Source organism: Tympanuchus pallidicinctus, unplaced genomic scaffold (genome assembly GCF_026119805.1).
Source record: "Tympanuchus pallidicinctus isolate F22 unplaced genomic scaffold, pur_lepc_1.0 scaffold3, whole genome shotgun sequence".
In the NCBI taxonomy this organism is placed as follows: Eukaryota; Metazoa; Chordata; class Aves; order Galliformes; family Phasianidae; genus Tympanuchus; species Tympanuchus pallidicinctus.
The window spans coordinates 21,030,092-21,049,607 of record NW_026294747.1 but is presented as its reverse complement, the minus strand read 5'-3'; the positions used below and the strand labels follow the sequence as shown (position 1 = coordinate 21,049,607).

The 19,516-nt window shown below is 37.7% G+C and overlaps 1 protein-coding gene across 2 annotated transcripts in view; it reads right to left on the bottom strand.

Annotated features, from left to right (window-relative positions):
• Positions 1-19,516, bottom strand: part of EXT2 (exostosin glycosyltransferase 2) — a 72,780-nt gene that overhangs the window by 33,220 nt on the left and 20,044 nt on the right. For both annotated transcript variants that reach the window (XM_052693767.1, XM_052693766.1), the window contains exon 8: positions 5,844-5,975. In XM_052693767.1, the coding sequence (XP_052549727.1) occupies positions 5,844-5,975 (132 nt within the window). The remainder of the gene's footprint in view (positions 1-5,843; positions 5,976-19,516) is intronic.

Sequence of the window (19,516 nt, the reverse complement as noted above, 5' to 3'; positions counted from 1 at the left end):
GTGATTCACAGATTACAAATGCCAAAATATATCATGCGATTATAATGCTAAGTTATTCAGCATCTTTTTTTGCTTAGCTGCTTAAATTTTATCAGCTGTCCGAGCCCTTCTGACACTGAATCTATTGGCTGAACACATCTTTTGACATAAAAACTTAACTTCAGGTTCATTTCTTCAACTCTTTAATTTTAACAATTTTCAGTGAGAAGAAAAGAATTATCAAGAACAAAATTTGCATTCACGCTTTCAATAATGCAGGTAGGCTGAAGAATCAAAGGGTGACAAAGATGATTAGAGGGCTGGAGCATTTCTCCTTTGAAGAAAAGTTGAGGGAGTTAGGCTTATTCAGTCTGGAGAAAAAGCAGCTTCAGGGGGACCTTGCTGTGGCTTTCCAGTACTCAAAGGGAGCTTAGAAACAGGAGGGAGACCAACTTTTTACATGATTTAATAATGACAAGACAAGAGAGAATAGTCCTTAATTAAAGTAAGGGAAATTTAGGTCAGACGTTTGGAAGAAATTCTTTAACTCAGGGGGGTGAAGTGCCAGCACAGGCTGCCCAGGGAACTGTGGATTCCCTATACCTGGAGGTGTTCAAGGCCAGGTTGGATGGCAGCCTGGGCATTTCCCATTTACAGGTAAATAAGTTTTATAAAAGTGTATATTAATATTTGGTTAATGTTCTGAAGATACCAGGATGTTAGTACAACTATAATATTGGCATCATCTGGGGAGTATGAGCTATAACATACTAGTCAAAGAGCTTAAAAGTAGTTTTAGAAATCATTTAGAAAGTGTGATCTGCCTGGTAATTGGACAGAGCCCACAAATGAACATCCAGCATAGGATTTTCTAAAGGAATGGCATTTGTTGCACAAAGTTAACTTGTCTATTTGTTTTAGTTTAAGCCAAACGATGGTTCTGTTTCCTGTCTCACTGGGAAAAACTAAATCTAGTATGTTTAATAGTATGTGAGGCATGGTGATATTCTCAAGTGATTTATTAAAGTCTGATCTACATCACCCAAGGTCAAAACTCAAAAGCATCTACTTACAAACAAAACCTAATGTTTTATAGGCCTATGTTATAAACAGGCTTAAAAGAATTTCAGCAAAAGCAACTAAATAAAAACTGGAAAAAACTCATCTGACACATTTTCCAGAAACCATATATGTTAGGAAGGTATGTAGTACAGTGAAAGGAGAACTTAAATAATCACAAAATAGCTAGTTTGTGAAGTGAAAAAGTAATTTACCCCCATTAGTGCACAACAAAGTTCTTAATTGAAGATAACAGATCATGTCTCAAATCCATATCATTAGTTCTAATCCAGCCCAAATTGGTAACAATCAGAATGAACAGCATATAAGTCGCCATTTTCTGGCTTATTTGAACATAATAGATTGCTGCTACCCCATGGATAATGGCCAACCAATACAAAACACCACTTGCCCTCTCCTCTAAAAGGCAAAAACATAGTGTATTGCTATTGAAACTACTACTTCATTACGTATCAGCATGTTATACACTCACTGCTCTTCCACTTCTTAACAGCATGAGTAGGAAACTACAAGTAAGAAAATCATCCACTTTTCTTTAGAAAAGGACATCAGCCTTCAGTCAAATGATATGAACACATAAAATTGTTTGGATCCCATTGCTCACTCAGTGTATTAATATGCAATTAACTGCACATGCATTTATCTTCTGCATACCTTATATTCCCTTCTGCTAGAAAAACACCCTCGCACTGCTGCTGTGCCCACATGGTGGTGAAGATACTCAGGCAACAGTCTCACTAACATTTTGAGCCAATATAAGCCAAACTCATGCCAAAAAAAGCAGCCTTCCAGACACCCACTCCCTCCTTTGTTCCTCCCCATCTTTCTTTTATTTTGCTGGGTAAGTTTTACAGAAGGAAACAGATTTCAGTTAATTCACCACAAGTGATTTGGAAAATTCAAGAAGGAGGTAGCACAGGGAGAGGAAATCATCATCCAAATGTGGAAGAATGCAGGACTGCTTCTTTTGGCAACAGTATCTGCTTGGAGCAGTTAGAGTGTTTGGGTGACTACAGACTGAATACAAGGTGGTGGGATGGTGTTTCTTTGTGCCGAGAAAGGAGGAACACCTGGGGGTAAACTCATATGCGGACCTGCTTATGGGCATGCCTCGTTCATTTTAAATGCATGAACATCACTTCCATGCTGACTGTCCAAATTAGCAGCCATCCCCTCAGATAAAAACACCAAAGTAATTTTGCTAAAAAGAGAACGTAATCATTATTACGTTTGTGGATTTTCTAGTTCCTGATACCAGTTATCAGTCAAGGTAAAGCAAAGAGAAAGTCTTCAGAAAGCAGCTGCAAGTCCTTAACAGTCCTGCTTTGCAAACCATGTCAAACTTGAGGCAGCCCTTTGTGAATGATGCACAGCTTCACCTTTACAGCTACTGTAGTTCCAGACCTAATCAAGTATATCAGGCCCCCAAGAACCTTTTGTCTATCATACTTAGAGGCTAACTCAAAATAGGCTTCATTCAACTGCACTATAATAAAAACAATAAAAGGCCAGCAATATATAAAATCATAGAAAATAGACCGAAATTAGATGACGAATCTTGTAACAGGGAAAATTCATGAGTTTGCATCAGCTCAACAAAATACAGAGCATAATACATACTTTGGACAGTTATGAGTTACTCTAATTGTTGAAGCGGAAATGCTTTCACTGCTTTATTTTACATCTGAAGCAGTTGGAACAACTGTGCAGCAAAATAACTAACAACAAGGGCATTTTATTGAGCTCTAACTCTTTGTTAGTTTTCAGGACTTTCTGCTAGAAAGGGGTCATTCTCCTAGCAATTAAGCACACATAACAATTAATACAAGCCATTTCTGTCTAAATATTCCATAACCAAACCTATGCTGTCGTTTTCAAAACCTTATTGCTTTCAGCTCATTAACAGCTTTGTACTGATCAGAGGAATCTCTAACTGAAGCAAGCCTGTTGCATTAAAATTGTGATTGTACCCTCTGCACCTCCTGCTAATCTGCCTACAGCTTTTACATACTCTTTCTGTAGCTCTGCACTCTATTCCTATCTAAACCATGTAATGGGAACAAGAGAACATATACAAGCACTACATTTAATCCTTACTAACCACAACATCATGGTGAACAACAAGGAGAGCTAGAGAACTGCATACTGAGCCAGCCTAGTTCAAAGGGAAAAAATAAATGACAAGTTCTGGAGGTAGAGTTCTGGCCAATAACACAAGAATTTTTGGCACTGAGTTACTTGCACATTTCACTGTGATATTAATGTTAACTTGCAGGTGCTTCAACAGTTACCTATATCCTGACCCTGAGGCCAATGTGAAATAACTTTTCTTTAAATGTTTCAATCTTGGAGTTTACCTAGATATGAATATGGCAATTTTCTTGCAAATGAGGAATACATTCAAGTTATCTTTAGTTATTTTGTCTTCTTATCAGAGTTTGAGAATACAGTTAACATCTTCGACTACCCCAAAAGCACACGTACCTTCTTTCCAACTACCATTTTTCATCCAGGCTAACTAGAGATCACAACAGTGCTATGAGTCCACATTAGGCACAAATTTAGATGAGAAATATACTTGGGCTCAAGTAGATTCCTTTTTCTGCAATGAGCGGAATTTTGACAACTGAATACCACAATTATTTTTTTAATGTTCTAAAAGATCTCCACAACTTATTAAATTTACTAGCAGATATTGTATATATCACCACCTTCCAAACTGTCTGAATTCAGAAATATCTGAGTCCTGGAGAATATACTCCCTTACAGATCGCAACTGCAATACGTTCTCATCTTAAAGAGATAAAACATAATGTATTCAACTAAAAAATAATCTCAAAAATGGGCTGGAAAAGGCTCCTGTTATTCAATTCCATGGAAAGAACATGGTTCAAGACCCAACAGCATTAGTTGGCTAAAAAAAGAAAAACACCACAAAAAGAGCCTGATAAAGTGAAATTTTCATGCATGCTCAGAGCAGCTATCAAAAAACACAGTTAAAGATATCACAGGGTTGTGCACTTCTGTTCTACAAATTTAACTGCTTTTGAACAATTCCCAATCTGAATTCTATTTTCTTTAACTGACCCCATGAGAAAGGGTCACAGGCACACTGTGCTGCTGGCTAATATGGAGCTTACACAGCCCATAAAGGAACTTTTTTATGATGTTTCTGTTTCATATTGAAGTGAGAAATGTATTCATGCACATATTAAGCAATTTTCATAGACTAGGATAAATATCAAATTCTTTCAACTAAGACATAAAATCACCAAGGAACTGACCATGTATGGCACGAGACTCATGATATGAGGTGTTAAACTCCAATATGCTGGACAAATTCCAGCCTGTCTAATTGCAGTCAGCCCTCTAACTTTTCTTAGCCATTACATATTGATGAAACATTCCTGCTTACTCCCCTGCTGCCCTAGCATGACACTGCTGTTATGTGTTCCACCGCAGCTTCAGTGCTCTGCTCTACACCATGCTCTGTCTGTGGCAATAAACCTGCCTAAGAGAACCTCTAGGTTGAAAAGCTAAGTATAAATATCTTTTTTTCAAAGTACCTATTTAAGGATTAGAAAAAGCCTGCTTGTTGCCCAGACTTAAGTCTGGGACAACTTCTGGACAACTTCTCCAGAAATTGACCGGTTTCCAGAACAGAAGAGAACCATAAGAGCTTTTTGTATTCCTTTTAAAGCCTCCCTAAGGATATCCTCTTCATTTTACTAGAGGCTTCAAGATGCTTGACCTGCTAGCATAATCTGAAGGTGTTAAGACACTTTGACTCCCCATTTATAGAACACATTCTTCTTCTGCAGCTAATTTGTTGCTTAAGAACTGACAATTGTCACATTTGTTCTCAAGTCAATGACAAAAGTAGACCAATGCCTTTGGCTAGGCAGCAGAAATTTGTCTTCTAGCCCTTCCTAACAACTGTTCACACTCAATCAGCCCGAGGAGTTCGAAGTAAAACATGCTACTCCGGAGCACTCCTACACAGCTTCCAGAGACTCTCTTTAACTTACCATAAAGAGAGACAGTTAACAAGTTTGTTTTTATTAGTAACACAGAAGTATTTTTTTATATTTTAACACAGAGAAAATTAACTGATTATGAGTGAAAATCATCTGCAGCCTTTATATGGTAAAAAATCAGAACCAGCTGCCTGGTGCAGAAGGTTAATTAATTCTCCAGCATTTATTCTTAACAGAGGGAGGTTCAACCAGTGAAGCATTTAAAAAATACAAAAAAAAACCCCAAAAAACCCCACAACCAACACCCCAACAAAACTTTGATCATCGGTTTCTGCTCGAGAGAAACTATGTAGAAAAAAGCAGAGAGAAAATTGCAGGCATAAGACTAATCAGCTATTTCAGCAAAATTACATTAAGGGCTCTTGCAAATTAAGATCATCAGTATTTCCACTGACTATTTCCACTGCAGTTATTCAATCTTAGAGCTCTAAACTGACCCTAAATGCAAAATAAATAAATGTGTGTACGCAGGCATGAAAAATAAATAAATACACAAATAAATAAATAATCAAGCATGCAATTTGGAGTGCAATAGCCAAAGTTCATATTTCACAGCCAGGACATAAAACAAACTGCTAGTTATTTTGCCAGTTGTCATAAAAATATATTAACTTCATCTGTTGGAGTTACCAACACAATGCATACACAAACACACACAGAATTATTACCAAGTCTCATTCCACATACCTCTTATACGAGGAAGAAAAAGCCATTTGTTTTATGAGTGAATCAAATGAATTTACTTACCACAGCTGGGGGATCATTCCATTCTTCATAAGAAATGGCAGCATATGGATAAATTCTATCATTGATAATCTGAAGAGTAGCAAGAGCGATTGCTTTCATCGATCGAAAATATGCTTCCCAGAACCACCTTGCCTGCAAAGAGAATAAAATTCACTTTCCTACTGAACAGATCCAGCACACAATAATCAGTTCAGGCTTGACGCATACTATCTGCTCAGTGTAGTCAACAAGTCAGGTGGAAATTAAATTAGGAGGCATGCTTACTCCTACTAGGATATTTCTGTAGTGCCAGCAGACTTCAAACTCAGTTCCACTTCCATGTAAAAGAAGACTTACGGCCAATAAAAGGAAGCAACAGCATTACTTTGCAATTGATTAATAAGAATGAAAAACCTTGCAAATCCTCAAAGAAATCAGTCACTTTCACATTCTTATCAACAGTTTTCCTCTTGAAAAAACATCAAAAGCAGTTTGACCATTGAAAATAAGTTACTGTTATACTCAATTTTTCCAAAGCAGAGGGACCCACCGTGCAGCTAAGCAGCCTAATAAAGGCATGGAGCATAAAAGGTGGAACTTAAGTTACTTTTTAACTAGATCAACTGGAGAATTTTAGTATTCATGATCTCCATCAAATTAATAAGTCCCCTAAACTGCCAAAAAAAAATTATAAAAATAAATATCAAGATCTTTCATAACAGTCCATGCACTTTGCTTATTAATAACAAACATTCATCTGGGCCAATTTACAACAAAGGAAGTGTAAAACTGCATGCTGAAATGAAGCATGTAATTTCCTTGTACCCAGGCACACGGGGTTTCACAGAGAAGTCATTCTCAAGCCCTGTACGGTAAGTTTAGATCTTATTCCAGTTTCCACATAAGACACAAACGTTTGAAGAAAAATAGGGTTTCAGAATTGAAAATGCTCACTTCTCTTATTTTCTATTAGAGATAAAAACATATTTTTAAAATGCCTAGAATCATCAAATGATCCTGAAGGATCACTTCCAACCCAAAAGGAAATACGCATTGCCAATAAAAATAGTTCAAGTGTTTTGGCCCAAGAGACGTGACATTTTTCAACCTGATTTTTCTTCAGGAAACTCCAGCACCTTGAAGTGTCCAGAAAGTAATTTAATTTAAAATCTCCCTATGGTTCAGTATCAACATTTGTATCTAGATGGTAAAGCAATTAGAGGAAAACAGAGCAGAATGCAACAACTGAAGGAAAAAAATGTACAAAGTTGGGTAAATCCTATTTTATGTTACGTATTTCTTAAACTGCACAAAGACTCTACAGAAAGGCCAGTTTTAGACATGTGATCTGAGAATATTATTATTTAGAATATTGTATTACTGAAGCAATACCAAGCTTTTGGAGGTACAGACTTGAAGATATAAGAAAACTATAGTTTTAACTATAATTGTAAGTCACTTGTGGGTTTATGCAGGCTGTTGCCTTTCAATAGAAGACAAAGAGTGGTTCCTGCTTATATAATTTGTGCTGCAGCATCCCTCAGCTAAAGAGTGGTGCAGAAGAAAGATTATGGAGAGGGAAAATGCAAAAAAATCTTTGGCCAGGATAGTGGCCCCAGCGCCCTGCTCTGTGGGGAGTCTGTAACACAGGTTCTTCAGAATAGTTTTGGTAAATATTTAAAAAGAAAAAAAATTCACGTTCCAATTTTAAAAAACAGCAACAGCAAATCTGACAGGAAAAGGGAGAAGTGTACTCGAGCACTGTCTTTATCGTGAGAAGACATAAACATACAGGCATGCACCACAAAAGATGATTTCAAAGTTTTACTAAGGTGATAGAGGAACATATCCAAAACATTACAATTCTCTCTGCAACTCATCATCCAGAGAAAACGCAAAGCAGTTTCACTCCAGAACAGAATCACTCTCTCTCCCCTTGGTAAGGCTTAGTAGCTGGGTAACAGCCTGATAGTCTGACCAAAAACACACTTCAAAACAAATATTGTGTCCAGCTGTAATAGCAGAACAATTAAATGAACACATTAGAATAAGTTACTCTGAACCCTTAAAATATCAAAAAGACAGTAAATAAAGCAAGCACCACATTCTAAAAAAAAAAAAAGCAAAACAAAACATTCTTTTATTCCTGCCCCATTTCTTAATAAACCATATTATACACAACTCACTGCACGAGACTCGGAAAGAAAATAAAATATAAATTGAGAATTAAAAGTGACCAGATCAGCAAACCAAAGAAACTGAAACACAGAATGAATAGAGATTCCAAATATCATTTTCATATGAAACAACAGCTTGAGAAAACTACTGCTATAAGCAGTGATGATCATGAAGTGGAAAGTGTTTTATGGAGTCTTTCAATATGCAACTTTGTGAGTAGATGGGAATGTGTATTTCACTGTTACTAAATGACAACATTCCTAATCAGTTCTGAGATTATTTGTATTGCAACTATGATTATCCAGCTTTGTAACAATCAACTCTTTAACTAAACTAAAACTCCTTGAGCACAACTAGGATGGATCTGATGTAGCATCTCTTTGCTGAAAGAATGTTTGTAATGTCAGCTAAGACTACACCTTAAAATCAGAAGCAACAATGGAGAAGAGGGCAGAGGGTATTTATCTTTTAGGGACTAACATATATATAATTAATTTTTTGTAAGGAGCTAGAAAATGTTCCCACAGTTGGCGGTAATTTTTTGGAGTGTGTTTCTTTAAGGCAGAACTCAAAACCTTCTAAGGGGATTCTAAGTCCCCAAACAGATGTTTCAGGGTCTCATTACTTCCTCCCCACCTTGTTTGCTTTTATAAAGCAGAATTGATTAACATGGTTTGCCAGTCTCTGCTGCTCAGCATGGTGAGTTGCTAAACATTTTGGGAAAGTTCTCTATTGGGAAGATGTGTGTCAATTCCATTTGAAATGTATTTTCTGCTCTACTTGGTGTGGTTGAAAAGCTTATGTTGGAATGTAATGAATACCTAGGGGGAATAAAAATCCTATGAACGCAGACAGGGATATGGGAGAGAAAAACAAGAAAAGCAGCACTGAGATCTGTTCCTGCCTCCTATGCCAACTTTCTCAGTATTTTTACACAGTTTTTCTGAGCTGTCCATTCATCTTTCCCTCATCTGTGAATTCAGGAGGACAATAGTTACGTTCACAAGAGTAGCTTTAATATACTGGGAAATAGTTCTAAGTTTTAACAATTACAGTGTGTTGATTGTTGTCACAGCTGACCTGAAAAGGCTTAGAGAATCTTGCAGTAAGTGATCCACATTTACAGATCTTGTCTTTCACACAGTATTGATTATACAAGGTCTGCAACTAAGATACGGTCAGGATGCTATTCCTTTCAACTTGACTGAAATCAACTAGTTCTTTAGGAGCCTGCTTGATTAGGCTTTGGAACTTTCTGAGAAAACACCTTATGTGGACCACAGACTTGGAGGAAATGCTAAATTTGTATACACCTAAATATTGCTCAGGTCACAAGCAAGCTAAATTATGAACAGAGATCAAACGTGTACTTTGTAAAACTGCCAAAACAGCACAGCTGAACATATACTAACCTATAGCATTTTACTCTGGGTGTACAGCTTATCTGGAATTGCAAACAGGTATTTGAGAAACACAGCTTCTTTTCCTCTTCTGAGTTTCTAAATAAATAGAAAATATGGGACAGATGCAACACAAAAGATGGAAAAGTACTGTTTTCTGTAACTGTTTTACCAACATGCGGAAGAGTCAAGGAGGGGGGCTGAAGTATGGAGAGGTCCCTTCCAACGCCTACAATTCTGTTATATGGAATGACTGACTCGATAGGGAATGAGGAATACAAGATATTATTGGGTTGCCTGATGGGTTTGAAGTGACTAGCACATCATATGAGACAACAGATTCCCCATGAAACTAACTCATCTGAATCAGGAGAAAATTTCACAAAGCCAAGACCACCTCACTGTAGAAGCCAAACACTGAAGGTATTGGAGACCAAACCCTCACCATGCTTATAGAAGTAAGATCTGCAGATCAAAGTCACAAACACAGGCATGCTAGGAGGAAACGGCTTTAAATTGTCTCTCTTTCCCCTTGCTTCTTTGAAGGATAAAAATGCTTCCGGTAATGTAGAGGTATTAATGTATCTCTACAGCTACATGTATACACTTTGAGTAACAGTTGCAACATCTGTGACAGTACTTAGGTACTTTTAAGAAACTTGCAGATAGACTGAAAAACGTGGCATTTCATCAAACAAATCTTGTTGTCAGCTGCAGAGTTTTGTACAGGTGGGATACGAAGAGACCAGGCAGAAAATACTGAGCATATACTGATACAGGCAAGAGCTTGGGACAGAGCCATTTGCAGCTATTTTTGTAGGAGACAACAGGAAAAGTGCAACAGGCATCAAGATTGAAGCCTAATGACAGAAAGTAACATTTATTTAGTTAAGGTGTTATTTTCCTAAGAAGTAAACACTCTTGGGGGCCTAGCATCTCTTTATAAGCTCTTTACAAGCCAGCACAGCATCAGATTACAGAGTCCATTCATATAATGTTTATAAGTTCTAGTGTTAATGCTACTAATGGTGCTGCAGAGTAGAGTGCAAGACAGATCAATGTAAATCTTCTGATTGGTTTGTGGAAAGAAAAACACTAGGAATAAGGAAAAGAATACTTTTTGTAACGTTTAGATTAAAAGGAAAAGTATTCTACTAAGCAAACTTTTTAGACTTGTTTTTTTCACAGCCTACGACTTGGTGGGAGTTAGGAAAGTTAGTAAACAAGAAAAAACAAGATTCACAAAAGAACAGTAAAAGTTAACTGCCTATAAACCACTATTTTCTCAGCTTCTAGGTCAGGAGCCATGACACCGTAAGGTTTTGCCCAATGCAGGAATTCAGTGTTCCCAAAATGCCTTGAAAAGGTTTATGATGCCTTTGAACATAACCATTTTCATACTACCTGACGTGACTCTCCTTCAGTGTTTTCCCTTCTTGATGGCTCCTAGCGTTCCTGGTTTTCACACCCTGACCAGTTGACTTAGTGATGTTCTGGTGAAGAGAACAACATGATGTAGCTGCTGCAGTAGTTCTGGCCTTGAAAATCATATCCAGGTGATAGGTGATCGTATTTTCCATCTTGGTTCTGTTAGTTACTTTCAGCCAAATGTTTCACATTCATTTGATCCTTTTCCTCTACTTCAGCATCTCAGCAGTGTGTCTAATATCCATCTTAGAGACATATTGAGATGCAACTTTTTCAGACCTTTGTAAATTTGGGATTGGATAGAACCCAGCTTTATCCTTTCATTATATGTAAAAAGAAACTTGAAACTAATAAAAATTATGTTAAGCCAAGCAATGCTTCCAAAGCAACTGACTGCTGCAGCCCACTCACAAAAAATGTATATCGGCAGCAAAAACATGCAGCACAGTCATAAAAGGCATTACAAAGAAATACCTACATCTCTGCTGTGTATCTACCAGCTCTAGTCATGGAAGTTCAACCACAAGGACCTTCAGGTTCTAAAGCTGCACAATACTGTGATAAAATGGAATGCTTTTTAAGTTACCAAAATCTAACTAATTATTGCCCATTAAGTAAGCTATTGTAACTGCTCACATGCACTTCATACCCTTTCTGTTGTGCAGTAAGATCAGATAGGCGACTGAGGTTCAAGATAAACTGAATTATATATTTTCCTCATAATAAAGATGCATATGAGCATAGCTGATGCTATTTAACAATAAGATAGAAAGCTTGAGCTCTCACTCCCCCACTCCAGTCTATTCACTCAAGGTAAAATGGGACTGAAGAGATAAGACATAAGATCTTTTGCAGAAACAATCATTTAGTACATAGTTTTCTAAATGAGATCTTGGGTTCTTATGGAGGACTCCAAAACCCCAAATTCACACATTTTTGTTTCCTCTTTCTGGACCACTACTTCAGTGTGTCCACAGCTGGTTCCCTGCTCCAAAAACTGTTTGTTTTGTTTTTACTCATATGTACCACTTCTTGTATTCAGTTCTTCAGCAAAGCTGATAGCAGCTGGGTCTCAACTAAAAGTAGAGACGTCCTTGTTTCCTTAAACAGGTTTACTGAAACACACTCAGAAGACTTCATGCAACTAAGAATTAGATGGCAATGTATTGTTGCTGTACAATGATAATGATAGGAATTTGATTCTGAATGAGTGCTTGTTTGGTAGGGCCCTTAGGAGCAATATCATACAATCAAATTCAACAAGTCTAAAATTGGCTGGCTCACTCTTCCCTCTCATCAATGGGGAAAAAATGGGTTCTTCTGAGAGAAAGTGAGAAGTCTGGTGCTTTGAAATACATCCTGGACAGTCTGTGTCTCTCCTTTTAAGTAAGTAAGAGAGGAGGACAGAAGTAAGCAAAAAATTCAAAATTTCAAAATTTATCAGGACATCTTTTTCCCAGATACACAAAAAGATTTGATGTGAGGAGAAACAACAATGCATGTTTGTCAAGCATAATTTATGGAAGAGAAAAATCAAGCCAGCTCTAAAATCATGGGAGTCTTTTGGAGTGCCAGTATAATTATGTCCAAACTCAAGGTAAACCCTTTAGAAAACACAATCTGAAAGTGAAGATTTGATTACTGTCTCTACAACCAAGAATTTTAAGGAATTCTGTGGAATACTGGTAAGCAAGCACTCTTTTACATCAAATTGAAAAACTTTCCAGATGATTGTTATGTTTTATAGCAGATTGAATTAAATGCCTTTTTCAACTCTGACCTATTCTTATTGTATATTTGCCATTTGCCAGCAAGTACCTATCTAAAAAAAGTAGTTGCGTATTACATGAAAAGCACTCATAATATCAGCATGCCATTTTAAAGGATAAGGAGTGGTTGAGAGTGTCTGATCATTTCAGGCAAAAACTAATCCTCAATTCAACACTGAGTTTTGCCAAACCTCAAACTAAAGGGTTCTTCGGAAGTAAAAAGACAAATGAATAGTAGGACAATGCAGGACACGTACATTTGTTTCCAGATAACTAAGGTTTGCTTCTATTGGAACATGATGTTGTTCCTTTAATATTATTCTGAAATTCCATTCTACTTTTGTTTCCTAATTGTGCTTGACTCCCAAGTAAACCTCCTCAAAATATTCATCTATTTAACTCATATAACCTTTATGACATGCCTATGGAGAAACATTTGTTAATGAAGACACTTCTGCAGGCTCACCAAGCAAAACATTTATATCATTACGGTCCTACATTTAAAGAAAGAGATTCCGGTGGACATTTTGAGGTGCTGCTTGTCTATCATAATTCAGTCTCAAAAACCATCTCTTCAAAAGTAAAATAGTCTGTGAATTTAATCCCTAAATTAATACTCTCAATTGTAGTAATTTCAAGTCCTAAAACAAGCATATTTGCCTACTTCAGATACACTATGAAAAGTAGAACTAAATCTTTCCACTACCCAGATTTTTTTTTTTTTGAAGCTGCCAATTCATAAGGGAACAGAGGCCAGAGTTCAAAATGCTAGTCTTACCCTTCAGATACCAGCCACTTGGGAGAAGCTCACTTATACAGACTCTCAGTTTTATTGCTACTAAACTACTTGACAAATGCTGACTCACAGGAGCTAAGGGTAAAGGAAAACGTTAGTGCAAGAATAGATATTAATGTTAAGCTTCTTGTACTGCAGTTTTCTTCAAATTCTCCTCTTTGGTGTTTTGAAAAGAATCGCTTATTACTTATAATCTGTATGTAGAAAAAACACTGTATGCATATGTTCTCTGATGCACACCTGTTAAAGTTAAAATTTTAAGTCTTGCTTCCATACTTGTAGATAATTTGTGGCTTGGTTTCTATTTCTTAAAGTTTTCATCTGTTGTTACGAGCAACAGCCTGCACTGCTCAAAATCTCACTCAAATATATGACAGAGAAGAAGCTATTCTAATAGAATGCAATAGTAACATTTTGCATGGTTTTGAAATCCTACATTACTAAATAGATTTCCAGTATTTCTGGTGTCAACAATAGTAACTGGATTCTAAAATAGCAAGAACACAAAACTTAAGTAGGTAATAATACCACTCAACACTGATATTTTTCCCTCCTACCACAGATTTCTTCAGTTCAAACTTACTTTTTGACTAAGGATTATGTCAACCTGATGAATCTGTTGAAGAAGGCAACATTGCACCAGCCAGGAAACCTGATTTTTCTGCCCTGGCACCCTATAAAGCTATTGTCAAAATAAATTTCAATGATGGAATCAAGAAATGGATATCAATGCTATGAGCAGCACAGAACCCATCCAATCTCAGCCGTAATTGGGAATACTGTTGCAAAGCAGGGAGACAATCAGTAAAGAAAGGAGCGGGGTTAAAAAAAAAAAAAAAAAAAGTTCAGATTAATGAAGCACTTAGAACTTTAAAACAGCATGATGCAAAAGTAACCACCATTTATTCCATTCCCTTTGCTCACAAAGAGTGTTCAGCTCTGTCCTCCTATTTACAAGTCAAGATGTGTTGACATAACAGATATGAGAGAATAATACAGATGCTCAACTGGTTTCTAGATATCTGTATCTATATAGTCATTGATAATGATGTAAAGACAATCAGTTCAGTTTCCCTTCAGTTTCCAAGATTTTGTAAGGCTCTCTAATGACTCCAATTTCAACAGGCTGTTACTGTGAAGGGGCAGGCACACCTAACCTGAGGAGCAGACAAAATGACTTCGGTGTGTGTCTCATCCTTTCTACAACAGCTGGTCCTTCGTACACTCCCTGTTAACTGCATGAAACCAAACAGTGGTAACTTAGGTTTATGCTACCATTGATTCTACAGCAGTCCAGAAAAGAATAGAGAACAAATATGTGTATGCAATTGTAGAGGATGTTCAACTACACTATGTCCAAAATTTGGGGGCTGCAGGAATGTTTTAGCTGCGTTTCTTGACAAATGATGGACAGCTCCTGAAACTGAAAGCAATAGGTTTCTAGTCCCAGTGGTATTGCCTTCAAATATGTCTATGTTCTCAGGGTGGATCAGTTTTCCCTGCTGCAGGCATCCTGCTGAGAGGTGAGGTCCCCAGCAAAACACAGGAATCTGACTGCAAGCCTTTGAGGTGGCAGGAGCCAAGGGGGGTTCAAAGACAAGGCTGGCTGGTGGGCAGCACCTCTGAGTATTGTGGAGGTTAGAGGTTAGTAAAGCAGGAGCCACTGGCCAATAAAACAGTGTTTGGAGAGCCCACTCCACAGATAAATTGGGGATCTGTTTACACCTTTCCCAGCTTTCTGAGTTACACACACTGACGCTTCCCACTGCGATCTTGTCCTACGTCCACTAGCATCTCCCCTTCTCAGCAGCTGCCCTGTTCTCTGCTGGTTGGCTTTGTAACATGGCTAAAGGATGCTTGGAAACTTTTAATCAGCATCCAGCATCAAAAATAAATAAATAAAAGCACAAGCGCTTTTATTTGTGTCAACTGCTGCAACAAGATCTGTCTTGTTTGATATTTCCCATGACTGCTGTACTAATGCTGGGAGAATAGAAGCTTAAATTCCCTTGATTAGAGAATTTAAACATAAAGCAAGCCCAATGCCAATCACACACATGAAAGGACAGCTTTCTGAAGCAAGAAAAAAAATGATCTAGGTAGAGTTACCACCACATTATAGCATTCAAAAATCAGTGCATACCTCACTTCAGAGCTTAAGCCCTGTATGAGGAAGAACATGTCCTTTTGATGAAGACACGTTTTCATGTTTCCTGTAAGCTATATAGCTCTATTTTAAGTGAGCATAAACATATATATACCCTGCTCAAACAGTTCTAAACTCTGAGCAATTTGAAGTGAGCATTACTACTTGCTTTGATTCAATACAAATGTGTCTTACTAAATTCTATGAGGATAAAACCTGAAGGACTGGTAGTCGTGTCTTTTTTTTTTTTTTTCCCCCCCGTCTGCATCTATAGGAAAAAAATCAGTTTACAACTTGGTGTTGACTTCTTCCTCAACATCTTAAAAATTAAGTGACATAACCTTAAGCTGTGTAAACACTTCATCCTTTGTGACTCCATAATTGCTGGCTGTGTTAACACTGTCAGATGGTCACATTGCAATGGAAAGGGGTTGAAAATAATTTTACATAAACAAAAGAGTTGATAGACACCAACTAGAGTCTTTCATTTCATCTTGGAGAACATCTGAAATAGTGTGCTACAAGAGGAATGTTCTTTACTACATGAAGCAGAGTTTGGAGAAAAATAAAAGTAATCATAAAGATAAGCATGAAGTCTCTTCACAGAGTCCCTGCTATCTCAAAATAAAGATGGAAAGTACACAGCTGACCTGTGTTTGACTATTTTTTCAGTATTAGTAAGAGTGTCAGGAAGTAGCTATTGTTCCCCTCTTGACAGATACGTAACATGGCATCTGCAAGAGATGGAACTCAACATAACATGGCATCTGCAAGAGATGGAACTCAATTCTCAGGGGATTCCATAAAGCACTGGTTGCTAAACACAGGTAGCAATAGATCAGAAACAAATGAGTAGTGAGAGCAACAGTGCACAGCCCAGGTTTGGAGCTGCTAGCTTACTGAAGTATTTCAGACAATTGGTTAATAGGTTTTTCACTCATTCTCAGGCTTAACCTAATCACCAGATTCAGAATCAGGAAAGTTTTTACCAGTATCTCAACCAGGACCATTGACATTTTCCTGTTATTGTTTGCTACAGTGTTGGGAAGCATCTTACAGTAGACTGTGCTGTGTGAGGGAACAGAGATGATGTATTCCATGGATCCTGTGGGACTAGAATTCCCTTACCCAGCTGAGTCAAGTTGCAGGAAACTATTTTTGAAGCTTAACAGCACTTTAACTTTAACAAGAGGAAGGAACCAACCCTCACAAGTATATAATACAAGTTATACTGCTTGTCAGCTAAAAGGCATTACAGTATATTTCCAGCACAGTCCACTTCTTCAGTCCTAACAAAGATACACACACAGACATCTAAGAAGCTCTTAGATACATCTGCACAACTTAGGAAGACTAAAGGAAAAGGTATTTAAAGATTATCTGGCAGCAGGTTGCCTCTGCAGAACATGCAAAGCCTTTGTAACTTAAAGCCAAACATTTCCACTGTGTTGCAAGATACATTTGATGTAGTCATTAAAACAGGATCCAAGACTTTTAAGTTCCATTATTAACACTGTAGTTTGACCTTGGGAAAGTTATTTATATCTCTATCCACTCATCATGAAAATGGATCCAAGACAACGTTCTATTTACTATTAGCGTTTAACACACTCAAATGCAAATACTACAGTAATACAGAGCATTTACATCCTTGTAACAGTTTGAATAACGAAGGAAAGGTTTAGAGAAACAAGGAAATTTGATAAAGAAGTGTGATGTGATATTGACTATGCAGAGGGAGAACAGAGAGTAGTGAGAATTAGTGGAACAACAGGAGAAAGGCTTAATCATATATAGCTAGCTACTTTATTGGTACAAAACAAACCACTCTCTAATACACTTTTACAAGAAGTTCATGCTTCTCCAGTTTTTGGATCACCTGGGTTTTCTGTAGGATAGTTAAGCTGCGTATAGTGATCTGCAAGGGGTAAGTACCACAGGCCTACTTTACAAAAACATAAAGACAAACTTTTTGGGTTTTTGTTTTTTTTTTTGAGTCTTAAAATAACATTATTTTGCTTCTACAGTTCAAGTTTAACCTTTTTTTGTTCAGAGGCTACAAACCTAGATACTAAAGCACCACAACTGCATCCTAGAAAAATTACTTGATATGGTGTTGATGGCTCTCAGTTTTCAGAGCTCTTTGTCAGCTATGCCATGAAGCCCACTCTGTAATAAAGCAAGATTAAAAATAGTTTTCTTCGTTCAAAAAAGTAATGGCAGAAGAAACAATAGGAAAAAAGTCTAGGATAAGAATACTCGCGACAGCAAGTGAAGGGCAGGGGGGGAGCAATGAAAGTCTCATACACAAATGCCAAGGATTCTACAACTCCCCTGGTGACTCTGGCAGTAATCCAGGAAAAAGTTTTCTCTTTCCTTTGCTGTTTGCAGCAACAAATCTTTCCTCTGGAGGAGGGGTGAGAGGGCTGCAGCTAACTTCACTGCATCTGATAAGATGGCAAATTGTCCAGGTCTGACATTTATGGGGGACCTGGAGCTCCACTGAAGCACTCTGGGAGGATTAATGCAGGGTTAGCCTCTCCAATCACACTCCTTAAAATGCTACAAATGGCAGACAGATGAAAGTTCATTTAAATTTGATAATGATGAGTCTAAAGAACCCGAGACAGAAGTTGTCTCCTCTCAGGGAAAGAGCAGCAGCTGGAAGTTGAGCATTCTCACTAAAAGAGTTGTAAAACCTAACCATACTTGAAGAACTTCCAGTGTTTAGATACTGAAATGAGGTTCTGATTAATTGATTAATAAGAACTAAATCCCACCTCCTTCATGTGAGCTGTACCACCCACAAGAGAATTCCACCATCCATTTGCCTTAACTCTATCCAGGACTGTTTCACTTGAAGAATGGGAAATTTCACGCGCCTGCACTCATTGCCTGGAGCCAGCAGAAAGGCTCATATAGCTGTCAGCAAGCTGATAAGAGCTGAAATTACTCTGCAGAGCCCTCTTTAAAGAAGAGCCAAAGAAGTACATTAAATGAAAGGGAGGAGGGGTCAGAAAAGCCAGCCACTCATGTTGTCTTAACGTGGCACTAAAACAAGTCATTGATTTATGGATGTGTCTTCAGCTCTGCTTGACCTGGAGTCTGAAATTTTCTTTAAGTCAAGGCTGTGGGACATGGCACAGGCACTAGAAAAAACATAATAGCTTGTCCAGATATTCTGACTGTGGGAAAAAACACCGCAAAATATATGATTCCTATTCCTAACTTCCCTTGATTATTATATTATTTAAATTGCACTTTATTTAAAAAACTAAACTTGTATCTTTTATGAGCTTTTAATTGTCTACCTAGGCTGAAAAGACAAGAGATTGGAATCATCTAAACAATTAATCAAAATCAAGAATGTCATATTGCCATTATTTGAGAAAATACCTTGAGGGGCTTCAGGAAAGCGAGTTACTGATTTACGCAAAGGAGGAGACAGACATCACAATCAAGATTTTTTGTCACTGAAGTGCCTGACAGTCACTGAAGCGGAGATACATTTTTTTTTCAAAAGAAAAGCACACTGAAAATCTGCAGAGGTTATTCCACAAGGCAACACAGAACCAAGGTCTCTGGCAAATCTGGGCCCTGAAGCTGGATCAGCTGCAACCCATCCAGCTGTTCCCACATTCTGACAGCAGTCTGCAGCAGGTAGGAGCTCTCACCTACAGGCATCCCAGGCACAAGCCACCACTTTCCTAAGTACTCTCTAACTGCCATAAGTTTGCATCTTATGTCCTCTGGCTTAGGAAGTTCCTGTCTTTACATTCATCTCGATTGATTTTCCTTCCCTGGGTTTTTTCATTCACCCCCCTAAGCTGATAAAAATCCTTCACTCACAAGGTACTGAAGCTACAAGTCCCACAGACCACATTGAAGTTCTGTGACAAGGCCATCTCCTCTCATGTTTTTAATAGAGCAGATTCCCAATAATAAAATCCTAGGGCATGTCACATGAAATTGTATCA